At 40.4% G+C, this 24116-nt stretch overlaps 1 protein-coding gene across 1 annotated transcript in view; it reads left to right on the top strand.

The window, feature by feature from the left end:
• The first annotated feature begins 481 nt into the window (after positions 1-481).
• atp1a2a (ATPase Na+/K+ transporting subunit alpha 2a) overlaps positions 482-24116 on the top strand; it is a 32003-nt gene continuing 8368 nt past the window's right edge. The window contains exons 1-16 of the mRNA XM_026313190.1: positions 482-629; positions 1478-1546; positions 3045-3104; positions 3863-4066; positions 7170-7283; positions 7753-7887; positions 9211-9328; positions 10308-10576; positions 12300-12498; positions 13470-13579; positions 16028-16162; positions 17944-18023; positions 18987-19096; positions 20205-20380; positions 22608-22744; positions 23677-23827. Coding sequence (XP_026168975.1) covers positions 618-629; positions 1478-1546; positions 3045-3104; positions 3863-4066; positions 7170-7283; positions 7753-7887; positions 9211-9328; positions 10308-10576; positions 12300-12498; positions 13470-13579; positions 16028-16162; positions 17944-18023; positions 18987-19096; positions 20205-20380; positions 22608-22744; positions 23677-23827 — 2079 coding nt within the window. The 5' untranslated portion in view covers positions 482-617. The remainder of the gene's footprint in view (positions 630-1477; positions 1547-3044; positions 3105-3862; positions 4067-7169; positions 7284-7752; positions 7888-9210; positions 9329-10307; positions 10577-12299; positions 12499-13469; positions 13580-16027; positions 16163-17943; positions 18024-18986; positions 19097-20204; positions 20381-22607; positions 22745-23676; positions 23828-24116) is intronic.

Here is a 24116-nt window from a genome sequence, read left to right as displayed (position 1 = left end):
TTTCAGCATTGTGCTGCTTCCTGATGACTTTGAATTCAAACAGAAAAAACGTTAAATGATATTAACAATATTTGCAATGAGCTGATAAATTCTTAATCAGCGCAACACATTTGGATTTGCAGAACAGAGACGAGGCTTCATTTTATGAGTTAACCTTCAGGGCCAACATTAGTCCCTCATTATCACGTTTATTATATAGACTGCAAAGTTTTTTTTAAAACTGTCCTGTATGATTGATGTGTTGTTGTTCTATAAAGAATTATGTATGTCTTTTTGTGACGACTGTGGGAGGGCATTGAGCCGGTGCAGGTATGCACACACAAACCCCCTACGTGGGTGCATGTGTGGTGCTGGGGGGGTAGGGGGGTAAAGCCTGGCTGCAGAGAAGCACTGGGCTAGGAGTGGAGGTAATGGGGAGGCATTGGGGTGGGGGGTTGTATGGCTCAGGTTACCCTGACAGAAGGGATATGAAGAGAGGGAATGGGATGGTTGGTGTGGGGGTGTCAAACCCAAAAAAATCCACCAGTGTCTTCCAAACGTAGAGACAGGAGGTCTCAGCTGCGACAGGGCCCTTGTGCTCTTTCACTTTATAACCTGCCAACGTCTGGACGTCCAGCATGGGGAGAGGGGTAAGTTTTCTTCATTCAAAAAGAACAATCTCAAACGATCCTTGTCTTAATGAATGGATGAATGTGACTCAGTTCCTGTACTCCTACTGTAGCTTATGTAGAGTAACATATGGCACGGACATGCATCATGGAAAACTACTGAGTTTTCTAAATGCGTCTGCAGGGCTTGTTGTCTGTGAGTGTCAGAACACTGGGATTCTTCTAAGACAGTAACATCTCAGGATGATGGTTTTTCTCCTCACTAAGTTTTGTTCCCGGCTTGCTGTTTATTTGTCTAATTATGTAATTTTGTTTTTATTCCCTCCATCAGGCCCATTCCATTTAGCTTTATGTGAGGACAGGCTGGTAATATTACTCACACACAGTGGGGGGAAATTGCTATGCCAGACACATTTCAGGCACTCCACTGACTCTGTGCTCCCTCTTTGGCTCTTTTTGATTACTTTTTTACTGTTTCACCCGCTCACACACTCCTCTTACTCTCTCTGTGTATCCCTCCTTCGCTGGCATGTACACGTGCTGTTAAGAGGAGACTGACAGCAGCAGATGATTTCCACCATTCTTCAAACTGTTCATGACACACACTCTCGCACAAATGAGGAACTCACACTATGAGGAAAAAATATTTTCTCCTCCATATTCAGTGAATAGTTTGCCAATAGAGCCAGGAGATTGAAATGAACCAGCGTACATAAAGTCTATTGTGCATACACTGATGCTTGTAATACATGGCTATGAATGTAAATGTCTCAGCACAATGCGACTACAAGCATGTGACTTTTCCCACTTATTTTCTGTGGCCGTTTGAGATGATAGGACCTGATTTATGGTAATCTGTCTTCCTCCAGTGTGCTGGCGAGAACGGAGGGAAAAGGAAGAAGAAGAACTTGGATGAGCTGAAGAAGGAGGTGGCCTTGGTAAGAAAAACAAGCTGTCACTGCTCCAACTCACACTCACTCTCCACAGTGATTGATTCCATTGCTGCTGCTCCTAAATGATCTCCAAATAGCATTACACCAAAGACACTGGGTTATTTAACAAGGCCATAAATGAAAACAGTGGCCCATAAACAAAATGGCAAAACAACCTGCTTAGTGTAGTCAGTTGTAGATGAGTTCTAAGCCAGCCCGTGCTCTGCTATCTCCTCTACCGCCCCGGCTGCTCTTCTTTGTACTTGGAAAGATACTGAATAATTTGTGGGCCACCAGCAGAGTAGTGCAGAGTTTTTGTCTTCCGCAGAGCTGTAGCTCTTTGAGGTGCTGTCAAAACGCAGCTAAGCGATGCCCATGAAAACTGGGGTAAGTTTTGCTACAAGCATCATCTCTGATAAAGCAGCTGTTGTCAGTTATCAAGTTAGCCTGTGATTAAAGAGAACTTCTTGAATACTGTCAACACTTGAATAATGGTTTTGTGATTAAGTGTTTCATTTTAATTTTATCAGTCTGCCTCTTGCATTATTTTCTCAGCTGGTGATTTCCTACATTTTTTCCCAGAAATCCTAAAAACAACCACCAGACAATGGCTGATCAATACAGGATGTAGGGGCATATAAATAAAGCTTAACTAGAAAACTGTTTTCTGAACACTGGGTCATACCATTGATTGTGGCCAAATCATTCAGAGCTATATTTCATAGTTGTCCACTGGGGCTACTGTTGGTGAAGAAATTGGTGGCTTTTTCTCTGTCTTATCAGCGAAGAAATGAAGCGGAGCTTCATTCTTGACACCATTCCTGACAGCTGATAGCTGAAATTTTTGTTGTGTCAGCACCAAAATAAATTAAACGCAGTTTACTTTACAGTATGTGGCTCTTGGCCAGTTCCAGAGGAATAAATAAAAGTACTCCAGCAAACGAACAAAGCAAACATACATCACCAAGATCTTTTGACTGGCTGTTCGGGTGGATTTTCCTCCACTGGCAGCAGCGAACCAGAGGTTTTTATTGGGTCACAGTTTTACTGCTGGACAAAACACACTTTGCTATTCTTTAGCTCAGCACTACCAGGAGATGCACCATCACTCTTTAACATTTTTCAAATCCTTTCAAATCCTTTTTCAAAGGAGCAAATCATATCATAAATTTAAAGCCCCTGAATCCATGTCAGATAGAGAATAAAGTTTTGTAGTGAGAGGGAGTGGTGTAATGCATTAGTATCATGTCCCTATGATCTATTTGACCACTGCTGTAGTTAGTTACGCCTCCTCCCTTTACAGCTGCAGCCATACTACCCTAGTTCACATAATAGGATGATGAATGTCTTGCTGTAGGGTAATAGATAAACCTTCCCATTGATAATATGTCAAAGATAATTTTCCTGTTGAAGTAATTTTACCATCCAATTAAATTTTCTCTGATTCTAATAACTCTTTCTTTTCCACTGAAGCACAAATAAAAAGGAACATTTATCCCTGCAGGATGACCACAAAATAGACGTAGAAGATCTGTCAAAACGCTATGGAGTGGACCTTCTACGGGTAATGACACTAACACTCTCGTCTGCACATGTACACATGCACATCAACACACAACAGAGGGTTGCAGAAATATTCCCTACCGAGTTAGAATCTCTGTGGCATCTGAAATGTGACCAAGAATTACTTTGGTGATGTTAGATCCACTGCCGCGAGCCCAGCTCCCCTTCAGCCTTCTTCATCTTTAATCCCTCAAACACACACAAACACACCGATGTTGATGGAATAGAACCAAAAATCTCAGAGACAGGTACACACACATGACAAAGGTCTTTCTGCTGTAACCACATTTGCTGCTTACCTTAAGTTTGACAATGCATGTGTACTGAAACTGATTTTTTTTCGTTTTAAGAAGAAAAATAGAAACCCATGTGCACAAGCAATATAACAAGCTTTAAAAATGTCAAACACCTGCTAAATCCTGAAAGAGAGCCAATTACTGGATTCCAATATAGTGAAATTAGAGCATTCCAGGTATTTACATACGGTTTTTGTAAATTAGATCACGACACTATTAGACGTAAAATCAGGAAAAAATGTTCAATAAAGTTACATCCAACAGTTTTACGGCCGAGCACCTAGATGAAACAAGTCACCCACTTTATTACACTAGTGTTAAATAGGCCAGGGAGGAGTACTTGATGTTCTACAGCTATAGCAGTAAAATAGCTTTTTAAACCATGGTGAAAATGTGGCCATTGTAAAAAGATTCTCAGTGCAGGAAGAAAGAGATTAATTCCTAAAAACTGTTCTCCCTGCAGGGCCTAACGAACGCCAGAGCTGCAGAGATTCTGGCCAGGGACGGTACAAATGCCCTGACTCCTCCACCCACCACCCCGGAGTGGGTGAAGTTCTGCAGACAGCTGTTCGGTGGCTTCTCCATCCTGCTCTGGATTGGTGCCATCCTTTGCTTCCTGGCCTACAGCATCCAGGTGGCCACAGAGGACGAGCCGCCCAATGACAACGTAAGAAGCTGCTTGTGAAACGTGTGTGTATGTACAAACACCTTTTGCAAAACACTGATAATACAGATACAGTAGACACATGCTGCACATAGACATGGGTAAGGGCACAAGCACATATACAGCCTCACCTGCAGGCATCTTTTGTGTGTATCCATCCAAATGAGGATTTACATATACAACCACAGACAAAACACCTTATATATGTCCAACAAATCCTTTTTATTCTTTTTTTTTTTTTTTTTTTTTTACCTGAGGATGATCAGACTATGATTTGGCTGATTTCAGTTACTAAAACTGGCCATGGTCAGCTCTGAGGTTGTTAGCAGAAGAAAGTCCTGCCCAGAGGGGACCATGCTATAAATGGCTGCTATATATTGATTAAGCCTTTGAAATTGTCACGCAAAGTGTAAAACAATTTTTCCAAGTTTTTACACCACTGAAGGAGCAAAATTTTAAATCCACATTTAATAATTTTTCTTGCTATATATAATACTTGGAATTTGCATGACGTTCTCTCCACCTTAGTTGCTAAGGGGTAAAACCTTGAAATCATGTTCTGTAAGGCCCACCACTTTATCTTTATTTTCTCCAAAATGTCTTTTATACTCTTGTATAATGCCATAGTATGTGTGCATGCAATTTCTGGATTACATTTGATAGATAGAAAAATCTTAAATTATTACGTTGTTTTAAATGAACATTGGCGTAAAATTTGTCATAAGATATCAAAATATGACTAGAATATCTGTCAGTGATCATAATTACAATGAAATTCAAGAAATAGTAGGATCAAGTTTCTAAATGTAGAAATTCACGTGTTTATCAGTCACACTCACTGCACATACAGTATGTAATCTCCAATTTAAGCCAAATACTAAATCCCACTTTAACTGACAAACTGGAGGTCTCCAAATACTTAATGTTTACCTTTCCATCCATCCATCCATCCATCCATCATCTATACCCACTTATTCCTAACCAGGGTCCCAGGGATCTGCTGGAGCCTATCCCAGCTCTCTTTGGGTGAAAGGCAGGGGTCCACCCTGGACAGGTCCCCAGTCCATCACAGGGCCACATAGAGACAAACAACCTCACACACTCACACTCACTCCTATGGGCAATTTAGAGTCACCAATCAACCTGACATACATGTTTTTGGACTGTGGGAGGAAACCAGAGTACCTGGAGAAAACCCACACAAGCACAGGGAGAACATGCAAACTCCACACAGAAAGGTCCCTGATGGGTTTCAAACCAGGAACCTTCTTGATATGAGGCAACATTGCTAACCACTTATCCACCATGCTGCCTCTTTACCTTTCCTCTTTCAAAATATGTTCTTTACTTAACCAGGATGGCCTCTTGAGATCTAAAGCTCTCTTCCTCAAATCTGGGGCATGGTGCCAGCACAGGCAGATCATGTAAGCCAACAGCGAGCCAGCATTTACTAAAGCAAATAGATTAAAGAAAGCATGAACGAAAAAGGAGGAACACCTGAGGGCACTGAAACGGAAAGGAAGAAAAAAGATAAAATACATGTCCAACACCAGGATTTGTTCCTTGTATGCATAGAAATAGGATCTCCTGCCCCCTCAGTGAGTGTGATGTAAAAACAGTCACTAACACTGGCATTGGTCCTGGCATTAGCACATATAAATACTCAGGCCAACCGCTGAGCAAATGGAGCCAAGCAGCCATCCATACTGCTCTTTATGGCTTTGAGTCATTATGTAATCATCATTCAGTTCTCTCCAAACCCCTGGTACCATTAAACTCGTGCATAATATACAGTAACATACAATAGCTAGACACACACTCATGCACACACGTGATAACTTTAATCTCCCTGTGATTTAATCTCTACATTCAGTACTGAGTGTGTACAGCTCAGTGCTCTCGTGAGCTACTTCAAAGTGCCGACTGCCTGCAGCTTTGACACCACGAGCTTTTGCATAATGTACCAGCAGTTATTTAAAATCCACTCAGCAGGACTTTACAAAACGCTGCTTTACCATACAAACTTGTTTTTCTTTGTTTTGATTGTTTTCATTGAGCTGAAAGATAGCACTGTCTTCTTTGGTTTGAGAACATGTTTAGAGTGAGATTTCAGAATTTCCTGCCATATTTTAACATTCGTGTTTGCAGTCTGGCCATGAAGCATTTATTCTTTCAGTTCTTGAAGCATTAAGAGGTTCACATGTGTGACCTGCCTGGATGGGCTTGGCTCCTGCAACTCTGTACAACTGGAACAAATGTCTCCTGAAAGACGAAGAGGCAAAAGAGCTGAGACTTAACTCTGCAAAACCACATGGGGACAAAGCAGAGAGCTGCAAACTGAACACTGAACTGGAGCAAAATGTTGTAAACACTGACAAGTGATTTTCTGAGGATGCAAATGCATTTCCTGGTTCAGAAGATTTTGCACTGCTATGGTAAAAAAAAAAGTCATTCAAGTGTAAAAGAGCAAAACATTTTGTTGTTGCTGTCAAATGAAAGCTGCTCCTTCCAAAAGGCGAGCTACAGGATTTAGAAATTTGGTTTTCTAGGAGTCCAGGATGTACAGTAAACCAGCTGGCAGATACTGTCATCCAAAGTGCCTCACTGTCTTGTTCGCATCAGAGCTTAACTCATGCAGTAACAGCTTTTTCATTGTCAGAACTAAAAAAAAAAAAAAGTAAAAGCACACTAGAAGAGTTGCTCCTTGCTTCCACATACGCATGAATCTAAAACCAGGCTCTAGTTCTGAAAGTGCCTCTTGGTGGCCTCCCAAATCAAAGTCTCCATTTTTGATTTTCTGGGTTTGTCAGACAGATGTTCACTTGGACTAAGATTGACTGAACCATCCAAGATGACAAGAATAGTGTACAAGAATTCTGCTTTAGGACGGCTTTTCCTTTTAAATCTCCCACTAAGACGGAAAGCTTCGCTAGGTTTTCTTGCTCTTAACTTTTCCCTTGCACTCTGCATTTAAGGTTTTCCTGTTTCAAAACCAGTTTGATGTTTGTAAATCCGCATTTCCTCTGCTTAAACATGCCTTACATGAACCAAACTAAGCCGATAATGACACCGTCTGTCCCTGTGGCTCGGCTTTACCCCATTTCAGTTGTATCTGGGTGTGGTGCTGGCAGCTGTGGTGATCATCACTGGTTGTTTCTCCTACTTCCAAGAGGCCAAGAGCTCCCGTATCATGGACTCCTTCAAGAAAATGGTGCCACAGGTAAGTTGGTGTAGTTGGCGTTTGGCGTAGTCTCAGAGCTTTCTGAATCAATAAGCCGTCCCTCAAGTAGGGCTTACACACTCACTTAAGTGGAAACCTAATACACTTGCACAAAGGAAGAATACATGTTTGAGCCAACTTTGGATTGTGAGTGCGTTTGCATAAAAACTCCCCCCATGTTATCCACCTCTAGCACTTCGATTGCCTAATTCTTTAATCTGTTTAGTCTCTTTTCACATTCTTCTTTGCCCCTTTTTTCTCTACCTGTCTTTTCTGTCACTTCTTCTTTTCCCTCTTTATCTCTCTCTGCCTTTCACATACTTCTACACCCTCTGGCTCTTCTCTTTTTTTTTTTATCTCTTGCTTCTCTCTTCCTCTGACTAAATCCTCTCTCTGTTCCCAAACTCTCTTTCCCGTCCCCACACTCCCTCTCCCTTCTTCTGTCTCGCTTCTTTTCTCTCCATGCCAGCAAGCGCTGGTGATCCGGGAGGGGGAGAAGATGCAGATCAATGCTGAGCTTGTGGTGCAGGGAGATCTGGTGGAGATCAAAGGGGGAGACCGCATCCCAGCTGACCTTCGAGTGATCTCCTCCAGCGGATGCAAGGTAGGGGAGGGGTGCTGGGCTCAGCCCTGGGGAGCCTGGAGGCCTCAGTGGGATTACAGTACCACAACTGTCGTAGGTTCTGCTGTTGGTATTTTATTTTCACACCTTTTCCCCCTTTTCTTTCATTACTTTCATTTTTATCTGTTATCATATATCCTGTTTGCTATTTGAAGTTGTTTAGCACTAAAAATAAAGTAGAGCTGAGAATGATAGGATGTTAGTGACATCCAATCATTTGTTTTATGGGGATTTAGTCATTAACCCAAGTATGAATTGAAAATTTGCAAAGAGGATCATCGAAGTTATTACAAATCATCCTTAGCAGAGCATGAATGTTTGTATACTGGTGGATTTCGTGGTAATTCATCGACAGTATAAATGTCGATCTGTAAGAGGCACCACAGGAAAAGTTAACTTCCTCATGCAACCTTGAATATTTGCACCAACTTTGATGCCAACCTTTACAATATTTGTTAAGAAAAACAACAATAAGTTATTTCAGTCTGGAACAAAGTGGTGGGCAGCCCTGGGCCAACCCACTGACACGGCTCTCAGCCAGAGCCATGCTGCTAAAAAACATAAATAGAACATGTACTGCACTTCTCAGGTTACTTTCTGAGATCTGACTTATATACACTGTCCACTCTTCCCACTTCCTCAATTCCATTTATCTAAAATGAAGGACAGATAAGTAATTTACTTAAATTTTATCAAGCCGTTGCTTTTGGAGGATAAGTTTAGTCCCAACACCTTTTTATATCTAAAGTAAAAGAAACACACCTTGAAGAAGGTTTGTGCCACTATATGCATTGGCTGTAACTCAGCATCTTAGCATGTGGTCCTTACATCACCTGAACATCACCTTTGTTTTTGGGCAACATGAAGAATATTTGCCTTCAGGTCACCACATGTTCATCCAGCATGATTTGACGAGTTTTTGGCTTTGTGAGGATAAATGTGAGGATCTGAGTTTGTTCAAGCAGACTTACTCAGTACTCATGAGTCAGTTGTAGGACATTTGATTCTACATGATTTTACCTTTTATTTTAACTGTCATTACTGTTTGTTCTTTCCTTCTTAACCTCAATGTAGATTATGCTGCTCCACACTGTATATTTCACCAAAATGTTTTTAGCTTGATCACTCAACATTCAACATGGCTTTGATGTGACAGCAGTGCTCCATCACTGGCCTTGTTGCTGATTGGTGTTGCTTCTTTCATTTCCACTTCGTCAGTCTCACCTCCTCACTCGCTCCTCTTTCTGTCCCTGAGTCTCGCTGGGTACCACTCTTCTACCTTTCTGTCTCCCTCTCCATGTGAAGGTTGACAACTCCTCTCTGACTGGAGAGTCAGAGCCTCAGACTCGCAACCCAGAGTTCACGCACGACAATCCTCTAGAGACCCGCAACATCTGTTTCTTTTCCACCAACTGTGTCGAGGGTCAGTAGGCCACATCTGGCCAAGATTATCTCTTATCGCCTCCAAATGTCTTTTTTTAAGCCATATGGAGATCTCTGTTGTTTTGCTCAACCGCCCAGCCATGGGTGTGTTTCACTGCACAGTTCATCAGACCTTCCAGTTACTGACTTTTCAGTGCATAAAGATTATTGAGTGTTTCCATTTGGGATTTGACCAGTGGGTATTTGAGCCATCAAACACAGATGCTGTGAGCATTTTAATGGGCTTTTCATATTAGAATCTGCAGCTTTATCAGTATCTTCATGTGAATTCTAATGATGATTGTATTAAAGTGAAACCATAATTTCCAGTGCAAAACATTCAGTTTGGAAACATATATATATGTAAAATAACTCACAACATCCATTAAGTTCTTCCAGAGCTTTCTCTCATGTCACATAACAAAGTGTAAAATATTAACATGTTTTGGTTCCTCTAAAAATTCACAGGTCTGGCTTTGAACAATTTTTATTAGAGCTATTTTTTTAGTGAGTCAGCCCCAGTAACCAGTGCTGATAGAGAAGTCTGGCCTTATGTTATTTCTAAGACATTCAGATTCTCTCCTCATTCACTCTGTCCAGCACCTGCTCAGTCACCTCCATCCATCACTACTCTTCATCCAGCTGTTACCTCTCCATCATCCCCTTTTCTTCTTTACAAAATAGAGCACTCAACTGCTGCAGTGTCATCCATGCTGTTTACAGTCATTTGTCTCTTTACATATCACTGAGAAACACAAAAGCCTTTCACCAGAGCACCAGGGATCACTCCTTTGCAAGTCAAATCTTTAACCTTTTGGTTTGTCTTCCCATGACATCAAATTCCAAGGGTTTCCTTTGGCTTCAACTCTGTAGCTTAGGAAATGTGATTATCAGGATATAAGGATGTATTTGAAGATGTCTGGTGAAAACTGTTGATGCTTTTTAAACAGTCTAACTGTGATTGAATCCCTCCCCCTCAGGTACGGCCCGGGGCATTGTGATAGCCACCGGTGACCGAACAGTAATGGGTCGCATTGCCACTCTGGCATCTGAGCTAGAGGTCCGCCAGACGCCCATCAACATCGAGATTGAACATTTCATCCACATCATCACGGGCGTGGCTGTCTTCCTGGGCATGAGCTTCTTCATCCTGTCACTCATCCTGGGCTATACCTGGTTGGAGGCCGTCATCTTCCTCATCGGCATTATTGTGGCAAACGTGCCTGAGGGACTGCTGGCTACTGTCACTGTAAGTAGTGTGTGTGTGTGTGTGTGTGTGTGTGTGTGTATATGAGGATGTTCTTCTCTTTTATTATGAATAAGGCTCATCTTTTGAAGTTTGTACTGATTTTCCACCAGAAATATCTGGGTGATTTTAAAATAGGCAGCTCAGTTTAAACTGCTTTTAATGGGATTTTATGTCTCCACACAGTCTCTTCTGTTTTTTTCTGCAACAAAACAAGATGCACTTGAGTTCAGAATAAACAAGTTCTCCTTGTAGCAAGGACGGGTCATAACATGCGTCTGGGAATAGAAAGTGACTAGAATCATGGGGAGAAATTAGAAATTAGCTGCTTAACACAAACAAACAAAAAGGTTAAATGGTGTTTTTGTTGCAAATGGTAATTTTAATTATTTTTATTTCCATTATTGGTGAGTAGACTGTAGTGTGTGGATGTGGTTGGATTAATGTAGTGTAAAATTAGTAGCTGGGTATATGGTTAGCATGTGCATCAGGTATAGCCTTCCTGACAGTAGCTATTAATAGTTGCTTTCCATTTAAAGCTGCTTGAATTGTCTTTGGGCCATTTGGGAAGACAGGAACACTATTACAGTATAACAGCTGACATATTCTCACCTTGTAAAGTTATGGCAAACATACTAGCAAACAGTTTCCTATTTACACATCCAGCAGGCACATTTGGAGTTATCTTTCTGGACACATAACAAATATACATCCAGTGTTCTTCCATTTTTAGCTCTGTTTTACTCTCCACCACAATGTCTGAGGGCTGTATCAGACTTAACTACCTACCAATAGCTATCCCCTAACTTGCTAACTTTGCCTGTCTGCTATTTGGCAGCTTGGTAAGCAGCTTGCAGTAGGTTTATAAGTTGTTGACTGAAAACAAAATAAGATTGAACGCACCAGAGTTTGCGTGCCTGAAAGCCAAAATAATGGGCTAAAAGAAGCTTGAAAGGTCTGTAGAACTGAATGGAGTGGCAGACCTTGGTGTTGGATACGCTATATGTTTTCATCTTGAGCAGCTGCTTTCACATTACACGTAGCCATTTGATCCATTGTTAGCATAAAAATATTGATTAGTTCAGCTTTGAGCGTGCCAGCTTCCAAACCCTGATATTTTGCCTGCTGGCTCACTGTCATTTTTTCTGGCACAAGTGAATGGAATGGAGCCATCATCAACACTAATTCTCCCTCACCTGTAGCGCTAAAGACGCTACAGAGCACAGCAAAACAGGTGATTTATTACAGTATGATGAAGTTGCTCAAATGTTGAAGTGCATGTAACTTTTTTACGCAACAACAAACAAAGTGGGACCTGAGGTAGATGCCAGCTGGCATTTGAAATGCCGTCAGTCGACATTTCAGTGGTCACAGAAAACAAATTAACTTCCAGTGACTGGCATCTTTAGTCGCTCTTGCTTTAAACACAACCTGAGTTCTGTGCTGCATTTGTTGCTATGTGAATAATGTGGTCAGCTTCAATAAATGTGGGTTGATGTTTCTTACAACATATGGAATATGTGGATTCGCCTTTTTGTTTGTTTTTTTTTTTGCATCACTGCACCTGCTGTTAACCTACCAACCAAATACACACTCACACACACACAGGCACATATGCTGTGAGGCACCTCACATGCACAAACACCAGTGCTCTCTCCCCTCATTGACTAACAATCACCTCCTCCTCTCCTTGTCTCTCCCTTCTCACCTCCCACCATCCTCCCAGGTGTGTCTGACTCTCACTGCCAAGCGAATGGCCAAGAAGAACTGTCTGGTGAAGAACCTGGAGGCTGTAGAGACTCTAGGCTCCACCTCCACCATCTGCTCTGACAAGACGGGCACACTGACCCAGAACCGCATGACCGTGGCCCACATGTGGTTCGACAACCAGATCCATGAGGCAGACACCACCGAGGACCACAGTGGTAAGACAGTGAGAGAGGGAGAGATGAAAATAAAGGGAGCTAGGGAGTGTGTGGGAATACAGAGAGAGAGTGTGGCAACCTACTGAAATTCATCTGTCCAATGTTCATGCTGCCAAATGACAGTGCTGTTCGTGCTGTCACTTGGATTAATTGAGCAGTGGTATGCAGTAGGCAGCACAACCCTTAGCTACAAACATGTTCTTTGTCAGAGTTCCTGGACAAGACTACTGCCGCTGTGGAACCAATCGAATTCCCATCTCCTATCAAACAGCAACAAATCCAGCCAAATTTCAAAGAAACCTTTAGCAGTAACCAAAAGCTTTGGAAGAACAGAAAGGTGCTCAGTGCATACCAATGAGTATTGAGTCAGAGGACTGTGCAGTCATACAATGACCAGGCATCAGGGCTAACAAAGGCTGTACACCTGAAACAGTGCAAGTGCTGAAGAAAAAACATTTTATGCTCTTTATTTTTTGCAGGCATTGCAGGTTTTTGTGCTTTTTGTACCTCACTTTGTCAAGTTCAACAGCTCCAGCCATGTTTTGCCTCTGTGGTCTGTATGTTGCATGACACCGTCATATCTGTTTTTCACAATAACAGTGGCACCCTTGTGACCACTCTAGAGAGTCTAGGCTAAAATTAAAAATGAGTACAAGCGCTGGCAGCCGAGTGAAGGTCATTTTCAGTTCAGTTGGGTGGGGAGGGATGACATTTTGATATGAGAAATTTTCCAACAGCTTTTATTTTTTGAGACACTACAGTTAAAAATGAATGCCATTTTCCAGACTGGGGAATTGAAAAATCACTTTCATCAAAGAAAAAGTGATTGCTCAACTTAACTGACCCTGATTCTGTTATTTAGCTACAATATCCACTGCTACTCTGTGAACCGAGAGTTGAGTTTGTAGCATAAATACTGCATGAGCTCCACTTAAAAAAGTCTAACCCAGCTCCCTCTGCTATTCTCTCAGGTTTAGGTTTTGACAGGAGCTCTGCTACTTGGACTGCTCTGTCTCGCGTGGCTGGCCTGTGCAACAGAGCTGTTTTCAAAGCCGGACAGGAGCACCTTACCATCCAGATGGTATAAATCTCCTCTACAACAACAGCTTTCCAAACCTTTGCAATGATGCTTCAGTCTCATGAATTATCTCCACGGTCTAAAGCTGTGGTGAACAGGTTTATTTCATTCCAAGGCCATTATGAGCAGGTCTTTTCAGATTTGGATCAAATAATGCATGCACATTATTCATAAGACATGGTCTAGCCTACATGGTTTGATAATAGGGAGAAGTTAATATCAGGTGAGCTGCCAGTCAAAATAAGCAGTGGTGCAGGTAGAATTATTCATGCAGTATCTGTCACTTTAAGTGCAGGCAACAGTACAGTAATGTATACATAGTTTAGCAGTGGTGAAGTATTTAGATCATGTTGCTGTGCAAGTGCAAGACCTTAATTCAAAAGTATATTAAAGTAAAAGTATTATCAGTAAAACTGAAATAAATGATTAAAAGCAAAACATTGTGTTCCCTTAGAGTTACATTATTGGCTAATATTTTTCCAACATGTTAACATTGTACAGTAGCTTGTCAGGGTAGAATTATTTTTAATGACTGTTCTTCATATTCTGCTGAGTACTTCATAACAGTGTGTGGTATTGCATGAGCTGAAATTGGTTTTCTTTGTAAAATCTGAAAGATAACCAGCAGTTGTCATGAAATAAAGTTAAAAGTGCAATGTTTCCCTCTCAAATGCAGTGGAATATATAGAGTATTTCTCCACTGCTACTATAAGAATTAGTGTGTGAAACAGATAGGTGTACAGTAATTCTTTATATCTTATCTTAATACAATACGAGGTAAATTAGCACAGAATTCATATACTTCAAAATTGTATGAGTGCAGTAAACTCCTTTATATTATTTCATGTGGTCTGCCAATCCTCACCCACAAGGCACCTACAGGGGAAAACAAGAATTTATCAAAAAATAATTTGTCAATACCACTTGACACAGGTGCACTGCACACACACCAGCTGACATGCTTAGCCTGCCTCTCACACATAAACACACACACATAAACAAGATAATCCAATGCACCCCTGGAAATAACTCCCCCACACTGATACACAAACACTCACGCAGCTGGATAGGTGAGTCAATAATATCACAGTGTTCTACCAACTGCCAAGCTCCAGCCTGTGCTACTCTGACCTGAAGAAATTCTCTGTGTGGCTCTCAGCAACAGAGATTACAGCTCTTTTACGCCAGTGGGAGCAGAACCTGCCAGTGCAGCCTCTCTGCCCCTTGAGGTGCTCAGGCTTCCTCCCAACATTAAGTAACAGCCGTGTCTCCTGACAGCACCCAAACGCAGCAGTCATGTCCCAGGCTCCACTACCATTACAAGAACAATTCCCCATCTGTGCCCAGCACAACAGAGAAATGGAATTTCCTGGATCTATTTATTCATTCATGAAAAGGCACAAACAAGGACAAATCCTGCGGAGTGAGTGTCCTTGTTTTGCGGCTGTTCATGAATGAATAAACAGGGACAAAGAGAACGCTTTTGTATAGGTGTGTCTCCTTGTTATGTCAGGTCAATCAGTTCAGCACGGGTTTTAATAAATTGGCTCCAAGAACGGAGAAATTACAGCCATAATCACAGAGGAGAATTTTATAGCTTATCAGAAAAGATTTTTCTCCAAAATGATTCAAGCACCACATAAGCAATGTTGTCACACAAGTTGAAACTGATAAACCTGCAAAACCCCCTAAAACAACTATGGAACAATTTGCATCCAAACAGAGGATAATCAAATTCTGAGCCTTGTAAAATAGGCCTCTATGTGACAGAGTGTTTGACTGTGTGTGAAATGTATGAATGTAGTGTAAACATGCTCGAATTCACCGACCATTTCTAATAGTAAAATGTGTAAATAACCAAAACACACACACTGAAAACAACTGCAGGATTTTGCAAAACATTTTGTCACGTATTTGATGTGTTCTTAGACAAATTAATGTGCATCACACAATGAAGTGGACCACAGAGAACAGATCAAGTTTTTAGTGCTTTTATTATTAATTTACCTATTAGCAACAACTGTGCTATTGATTATTGCCAGTAGGCAATGATCAGATGTGTTTATACAACAATATTTATTTCCAACATGATCTGACCATTTGGCCTTTTACATCTGTTTCCTGAAAAATGCCCCTAAGGAATCAAATACGTTGCAGCTATTTTTTTTTTCAAAAGAATAAGAACAGTTTTAATTGAATTATTCTTCATCCCCTAAACTGAAAAAGAAAACTAGAGTTTACACTTTCATTACTTTTACATGAAGTTGTTCCATAACTTTAAAATGACTTAAGGAAGCTGTCTCAGGAGCTCCTTTAATCAATTAACACACAACACACAAGCTTTCACCACTGTGCAACAAACACAAGCAATCTGGGACAGACAACACTCATTTCCTTATAAGCACATGTGAGTGACAGTGCTAATGTGTGTGTGTGTGTTTGTGTCTCCAGAGGGATACAGCAGGGGACGCGTCTGAGTCAGCTCTGTTGAAATGCGTCGAGGCACAATGTGGGAGTGTTCGTGACCTGAGAGCCAGAAACCCCAAAGTGGCAGAGATCCCCTTTAACTCCACCAACAAGTACCAGGTACTGCAGGTTTACAGTGACGTTACACAACAGAGAACATCCACTATTTGTTTCGGTATCACTGTACATTTTTAGAGTCTTATGGTTTCTACATTTTTGCCTTGACTGATTTTGACTTTGATTTTGAGGTGATTTGGACTTTTTGTTCCCCAGAAGGAGACAGCAGAAACCAAAGATATTCAATTTACAAAGGCGTGAAACGAAACAGAGAAAAGGTATTAAAATTAAACCAAAGTTTACATCTACCCTGGTTTTAAAGGTACAATTTATTTATTGAAGTAATGATTTTACTTCCTTGCTGAGCACATATAACAAGTGTGCCACAGCTCAGCAGGGAATTACTGGGGAACAAAATGTGACAAATTTGTTTTAAATACACCACAGCTGAAAGATGCTGAGTTGAATTAGCGTGGTGGCACAACAGGAGCTGCATTTGAGCCTCAGACCAACTTTCTGAGTGAGTTTTTGCACAGAACCTGTTAGTGATACAATGATATCTTAATATTTTTTACCACCAACATGAAAAATTCCTCTAAATATATTTATTAATTGATTTATTTTTAGATTGTGTTATATTAAACACTTTCTCTCTTCTGTTCCTGGTCGTACCACTGCCAATGTAGGACTCTGAAAAACATATTTTTTACATGCATGAATGATTCATGCATATTCATTTTTAACCTTTTTCCATCTGGAGACAGCAGCCTGAACACACATGCTCTTTTACGACACCCTGCTTTACATTCATAAGGTTGCACACACTCATACTTGGAAGCTGCCTTAAAAGCCACAATTAGGGGCCGCACATGACACTGTTGGAGTGCTAGAACTGGATGCAATGTTTCCTGTTAACGATAGGAATAGACTTAGACTCAGAAGCAACATTAGCGACATTTAGACACAGTCAGTTTGCAACTGCATTTCTCATGGTATTGGACAAAAAAATCATTTGCCTGGTCATTCACAATAAGGTTGATCAAGAAACATGTGCAGTGGTTCCACTGTTTTCCTAGATTCTGTTGTTAAACAACAAAACAGAACCAGCACCTGACTGAAGGGTCTTGAATTAAGCTGCAGGCTTTCATACAAAAAATGTAATGTTAATACTGAACTATAAAAACTCGTCACATTGAGCTTTAACAGATTGATCAAGGGCACCACAGCATTTAAAGTAAGCCAAGTGTTTTTGCTTCATTTTCCACACCCAGTTTTTCCCAGCCCATCTGGAGGTTTGAACCAGCATATGAATAACACAGCAGTGATGCTGAAGCAAACAAAGGACTTCCTGCATGTATTTTGTGCACCTGTTCCCTGATTTAAAATAGGAACGTCTGTGTTGAGGGGGAAAAAGCAATTTTGTTCTGGTTTTCTGAGATTAGATATGCTGTGACTCCGATACAAATTACCCGGGGGAGTGTGTGTGTGCGAGCTTGTATATCTGTGTATTTTTTAGGGGGAAGGGGTATTGCAAAGTGTAACACCACAGGAAGAGGTGAGAGTGTGAATGAATGCTCCTTCAACACAGGGAATACATACGACTTAACAATGTGCACTCAGTCAAGTCAGCTCTGATAAGACTTTTATTTCACACCACTTGGAAAAATAGGACAACAGTTCCCAAAAAATGATTGCTGGTATGAACATGAAATTCTTTGCTGACTGCTCCTAAGGATCATATCTGTCAAGAAATAACCAGTAACAAATGACACGTTACATCTTGTTTCTAAATAAACTCTGGCATGTTATGTCCTCACCAGTCTTCCTGTTCTCTCCTGTCTCAGATCTCGATCCATGAAGCGGAAGACGATCCCTCTGGTCATATTCTGGTCATGAAGGGAGCACCAGAGAGAATCTTGGACAGGTTGGTAAATCAATACTGGATTGATTATATGTCTCACGGGTAGCACAGCTGCAAATTTTGACTTTCCATTTACCTTTTCCAGATACGTAGTGAAAGAAACATTCTCATTAAAGGCAGGAAATATTCTATATGTTCGTTTGTGTAAGTAAAGCCCATGAAGAGACTAATAACAATACTACTACATTTATTTAGATCCAAACCTATAAACACCATTTTCCTAAGGAAACACTCACTACAACACCAGTGTGTATTAATAAGTATTATAGTGTTCAGATGTTTTGGAAAAGAACTTCTCCTTTTCAAACCAATATGTCTGTGACCTGTTGCAGTATGAACTAATGGACTTGGGGCTGGGGGCCAGAGAGGTTGGAGTCAGAAAGTACTGGAAGACACACTTCAGTGGTTTTGGTCTTTTCATAAATAAATAAAATATTGAGCAACAGCAAAATTATCTTTTAAATTTTGCAGATCAGTGCCAGAGGGGTGTGGTTGAGGTGCTGAAATTAACAACTTTCACAAGTTTTATACCAGAACATTGACGTTGGTGTCCAAAGGGACACTATCATCCTTCTTATCACATTCTGACATTAAATCTTCTCGTCAGCCTTATTCTCCTTTAGGTCAGTCCAAGAGCCCCTCCAGTTTGACTTCCAGGTTAAATTTAGTCTTCACATTTACCTCGTTGTGAAATAGGTGCTTCTTTTCATCTATAAGTGCTAGTGCTGCAAAAAAAGATTACTCTCAGGCTGCTATAAATATTTGATGTGCAATAATTGTAGAGTTGAATATAGCTTATTGTGGGTGTTATTAAAGTCATGTTTGTGTTAAACATTAGCACACCATGCTTTTGTGAAAACTGTTTTTTTGCTCAGTTGGGGTCAGAGTTTACTCACTGTGCTTTATCTCTATGTGAAACATTATCACTGATTTATTTCTAAGTTTAATGTGCTCATGTTGATTTAGGTGCAGCACCATTATGATCCATGGCCAGGAGTATCCTCTTGATGAATACTGGAGAGAAGCTTTCCAGAATGCCTATCTGGACCTGGGGGGACTGGGAGAGAGAGTGCTTGGTATGTTTGGTGGCAACAACTACCAGCTATTATTGGCTGGTCTGGGGATAGTGGGGAAAAGCAGTTGGACACAGCACTTACCTTTTATAATCTCCTTGGTAAACAGAGTAGTTTGGCCAAATGTGCCTATAAAGTGGAGAATGCTTTTACCGCAAGAGTGTCTTCAAACAATACGTTTTTGGCACTGCTGCGACAGAATTGCAAGACTGACATAGAGCTGGAACTAAAATTACAGATGAAACTATCAGCAGGTAACAGAGTGGGAGTTTAATTCAGGTTAAACTCTGCACTGAACTCTTAATATAATTTGTACATAACAGTTTCTCTTGTAAATGCCATAGACACATTTTGGGTAAAAATTATTACCTGAAGTTCAAGTGTTAAGCATCCAGACTCTGTAAATGTCATCATTCTGACAACCAAGGGAAGAAGTTGCAGAGCGTCTTTTAAAAAGTGCCATGGGTGATAATTATGTGCTATCATCATTTTGTTAGTAGGTGTCACTTTTTAAAATGGTGAAATGTGGAATAGTGCCAATTTTGGAGTGAAACTTCTGAATCATATAAATTATTAAATCCTACTTATGCCTTGGGTGATGTTGCTGGTTGTTTGATGACAAAGAAAGGTTCCACCACTTTTACATTGAGCCTGGTTTTTCATCAGAAGCATTTTATTTTGCTTTGTGCTGTAGGGATTCAGCAGATACATATTTCAGGGGCTGCGGATCATGAATTAATAAAAGTGGCTGATTCAATTTGTATTTCAGACCTGCAACCCCCAAATCTACATCTAAAATTAAAAATGATTTGTATGCATACTGTAAGGTAAAGGATCATTGCAGCCAGAGGGCAATAGTCTTCAGATCTCTTTCATTTTTCTATTTTTCTGTTGTGTTGTATTGTAAATAACTGTAATTAAGACATGTTTTTACATTGTTTTGGACTTATATTAGTCAGGAAATGTTTTTCTCCTTTATAAAGTACTAGATAAATTATCAGTTGTCAAAGAAACAAAACAAGGGGTTTTTTTTCTGTAGCTGTGGTTTGCTCTGAGGTGTCAATTGAGCCAGTTATGAACAACCAGCTCCCTGATCCCTTGTCTTTTGCAGGCTTCTGCCACTTGAATATGTCTTCATCCCAGTTCCCTCGAGGATTCACCTTCGACTGTGACAACACGAACTTCCCCACTGAGCAGCTCTGCTTCCTGGGCCTCATCTCAATGATTGATCCACCACGTGCCGCTGTGCCTGACGCAGTGGGTAAATGTCGCTCTGCTGGTATCAAGGTAATTGGTTCCACAGATTCAACCTTCATTGTAGTTCCTGAGAAACCTTTTCCCAGGGCTTCATTTATCGGGCTTCTTTAGAGGTGGAATTTGCATGTCAGACATGGTCGACCAATCACTTCAAGATGCCCGGATAGGTGATAATTAACAGATAAACAAATTTGTGGTGCTAAGAGGAAGCTGCTAATAGCATATCCAATCTGTGAAGCAGGACAGGCAAAGTGACAGAAGCCTGGTGAACAGGTTTAGTGTTTGTTCACAAATTGTTTACTCATCTGTTCCAGGTACGACTGTTACGTTGTAGGAATGAATGACAGGATGAGGAACAAACGTATTTCCGAAAAGGGAACATAAAAGGTTTTGTGATCGGGAACAGCAAAAATGTAACTTTGGATGTAAAAGTAAAAACAATGAGCAATATCATTAATTTACTAAATGTTTATCTAGTAAACAGTAGATTCTGCAGATTTATTACAAATGCTCATTATATGATAATCAAGTGCAAATACACACAGAGCAAATGTTTTGTCAGAAAAGTAATAAGCTAGGCCGCAGGAAGGTTAAACAACTTCCAGCAGAGATAAAAATGGATAATGAGGAGAATGAGGCATTCTAATTTCAGAGGAAATACTACAAATATGAAAAAAGGATTTTGCATGTTTAATTTTAGGTACAGTAGCTATCATGCTTCTTTCAGTAATGAATTTTTGAAAGATACACTATAATTGGCTTAAAGAATGGGTGAATATATTATTGCTTAAAAAGGCAACAGAACAGATGACATGTCTGATAAAAAACTACAAAGTTTTCTGAGAATTGCAGTATATCATCTTCGGTGACTGAGGCATTATGGTATAAACTATAAACGTTTTCTTTTTTGATCTGATGAAGATTAGAGGGGATGGAAAACTTTATTTTTATGTTTCTAAATTTGTTGTTGACAGTGCCAGCAGAAGTTATTGTTCTAAAGACAGGATATTGAGTGAATAGAGAAAACAAATAAGAAAAAAATTGGAAATGTTTTGCCACCATATAGTTCTTTATATATTATTTACTGTTGCCCCTCTGCACATTAATATTTGAGTGGATCCTAAATATGTCTGAGTTAAACAACAGGGTCTCCATACCATGATTAATAATGTAAGTACTGTATAGTAAGTAAACACCTCAACTTCAACTTCAACTTGTATTTAAAATGGTCGACCTGATTGTTAGATATTATTCTATGCTGATGACATTTTTTTTTTTCTGGCTGTGGTGAAGTATGTGAACCTGGTTCATATAATGGCTGAACAGTCTCAGTGTCTTGTGCTGTCCTCTAGATGTAATATCTGAGTGTTTTGTACATACTGTCACACACATTTGTACAAATGTTGTGCATTTCCACGTTGCTGAGCTCAGACAGAAGGTGAGCACAGGGCTCCATGGGCTGGATTTCCTTTTATCATGTGAAGTGCGAACATTTCAGCTCAATGTGCATCCTCCCTCTGCAGCATCAGTCCAAAGACAATGTAGTGAAGTATGTAGTGCTCTTTCTGTCATTCAGCCTGTGTATGTATGGCTGTGTTAAAGGGATGATGGGAGTTTCAAAAATGACCTATTAATAAAATATACTTTTTGTTCAGGACTTTATGAATACCCTTATGGCATAAACCTAAACCATGAACATGTCCTCATTTAATTATCTGTCCATCAAAATCCTCTATGTACATGTTTTACAAATCCTACTCAAAAGTCAGAAAATCTTTTAGCAAATGTTTATTACTTTACCTCTGGCTATAGAAATAGATTTTGTCTGCTCTGTGGTTTTTAAATAATTGATAACAAACTCCATTATATAAAAGTTTGTATCACTTGTGAGATGAAGTGAGATTTTTAGTGAAGTTTCTATCACTTAATTCTTGGTGGTTGTTAATTGGCACTGAGAACTGATTCCAATAAAAATCTGCTAGACTGTCTTTTCACTGTCGTGACCAAAGGCAAATGTTGTTTTCAGTTTCAGGCCCATTGTTTTTCCTGTGAGGCCCCTGAAATGATACTTCACCCCCTTCACCCCCTTTATAGCACCATTCTTTTCCACTGTAACTACACAGGACATGTGGATGACTTATAGACAATCGTTGCACTGTAGCTCAAGCATGCTGTGACACATGACATACAGATAAGATACAACAGGGTTTAATGTGATAATGCTCTGTGATTTATGGGACCTTCTGTATGCGGTCAGGTGATCATGGTGACTGGCGACCACCCAATCACGGCCAAGGCCATTGCTAAAGGTGTGGGCATCATCTCTGAGGGCAACGAGACGGTTGACGATATCGCTGAGAGACTGAACATCCCTCTGAGCCAAGTTAACCCCAGGTGTGTGTGCTGAGGATGTTTAGGCTGTGTGCTCATGCATCCAGTAGTAACTTTGTGTGTATGTGTCTGTATGTGGGAAGTGATATGTTCACTGAATGTGTGTACATACAAGGTTGTCTCCACCTGTTTAAAGGAATTGTTCAACATTTTTGGAAGTACGTTTATTTGAAAATTAAATAAGAAGGTTAATACTATTCTGTTAGCTGTTACTGTTAGCCAGCTACTTTAACTTAGTGTAAGGAGTGAAAGCAGGGAAATGTTTGAAAACATATGTCTACAAAGGCTCTAAAGAAAAAAATGGAGAAATGACAGGAAGAGCAATGGAGGAGAAAGATATGCAGTAAACATTGTGTACATAGTGTAAAAAAAATAACAATCAGAAATTCACAATGTAGCAAATCATACAATTATTAATTCATTCATATGAATTCATTCATATGAATGAATTAATAATTGTTAGGTGATAACAAGACTCCTGTCTGTCATTGTGCTCTGCCAACAAAAAGCACATAATCCCCAGTAAAAACACAATTGGTCTTTGCAAGATTAAACAAACTACATATAATGTTTAAATCACTAAGCTTCAAAGTGCTAGATTGTATTACCCTTGGACTGAGCCAGGCTAGATGTCTCCAGCTGTTTTTGTCTTTGTGTTAAGCTGAGCTAATCTGCCACTGGTTGTGGCTTTGTTTTGAATAGACAGACATGAGAATGGCCTAAATCTTCCCATCCAACTCTGCAAATAAGTGTAATTCCTAAAATGTCAAACTATTCCTTTAAGACAGAGTTCCTGCAAGATTTAGTGTGTCTGTGAAAGAGATAGGCAAACTTCAGGAGAGAACAAGAAAATGCCCGGATTTCTCCTTTTGCATAATTGTCCTTGGTCTCCTCTTGGACTCCTTACCGTGTGTGTGTGTGTTTGTGTTTCCCAGGGATGCCAAGGCTTGTGTGGTGCATGGTTCGGACCTAAAGGAAATGAGCTCTGAGTACCTGGACGACCTGCTGAGGAACCACACTGAAATAGTGTTTGCTCGCACTTCTCCTCAGCAGAAGCTCATCATTGTGGAGGGCTGCCAGAGACAGGTCGATGGACAGGAGTGCGTGTGTGAGAGGATGTGAATATGTGTGTGTGTGCGCGTTTGGGCTTTTTTGACTTTGACAGTGTATTGCTGAATAGCGATGTGTGTATTGAAATGGTTGAATGTAAACATGTGTGTGTTTGTGATAAAGTCTGGATGAATGCTCATGTGTCTGTAGTGTGGCAGTGGGGTTGAATACAGGTATGTGTGTATGTGAGTGTGTGTGTCCCTGTGATTTATGGCTGAATAGAGTTTTCCGTGTCTTTGTGTGTGCGATTGTTAGTGCCGGTTTT

This window comes from Mastacembelus armatus, chromosome 17, assembly GCF_900324485.2.
Source record: "Mastacembelus armatus chromosome 17, fMasArm1.2, whole genome shotgun sequence".
In the NCBI taxonomy this organism is placed as follows: Eukaryota; Metazoa; Chordata; class Actinopteri; order Synbranchiformes; family Mastacembelidae; genus Mastacembelus; species Mastacembelus armatus.
This window is presented reverse-complemented; position numbering and strand designations above follow the sequence as displayed.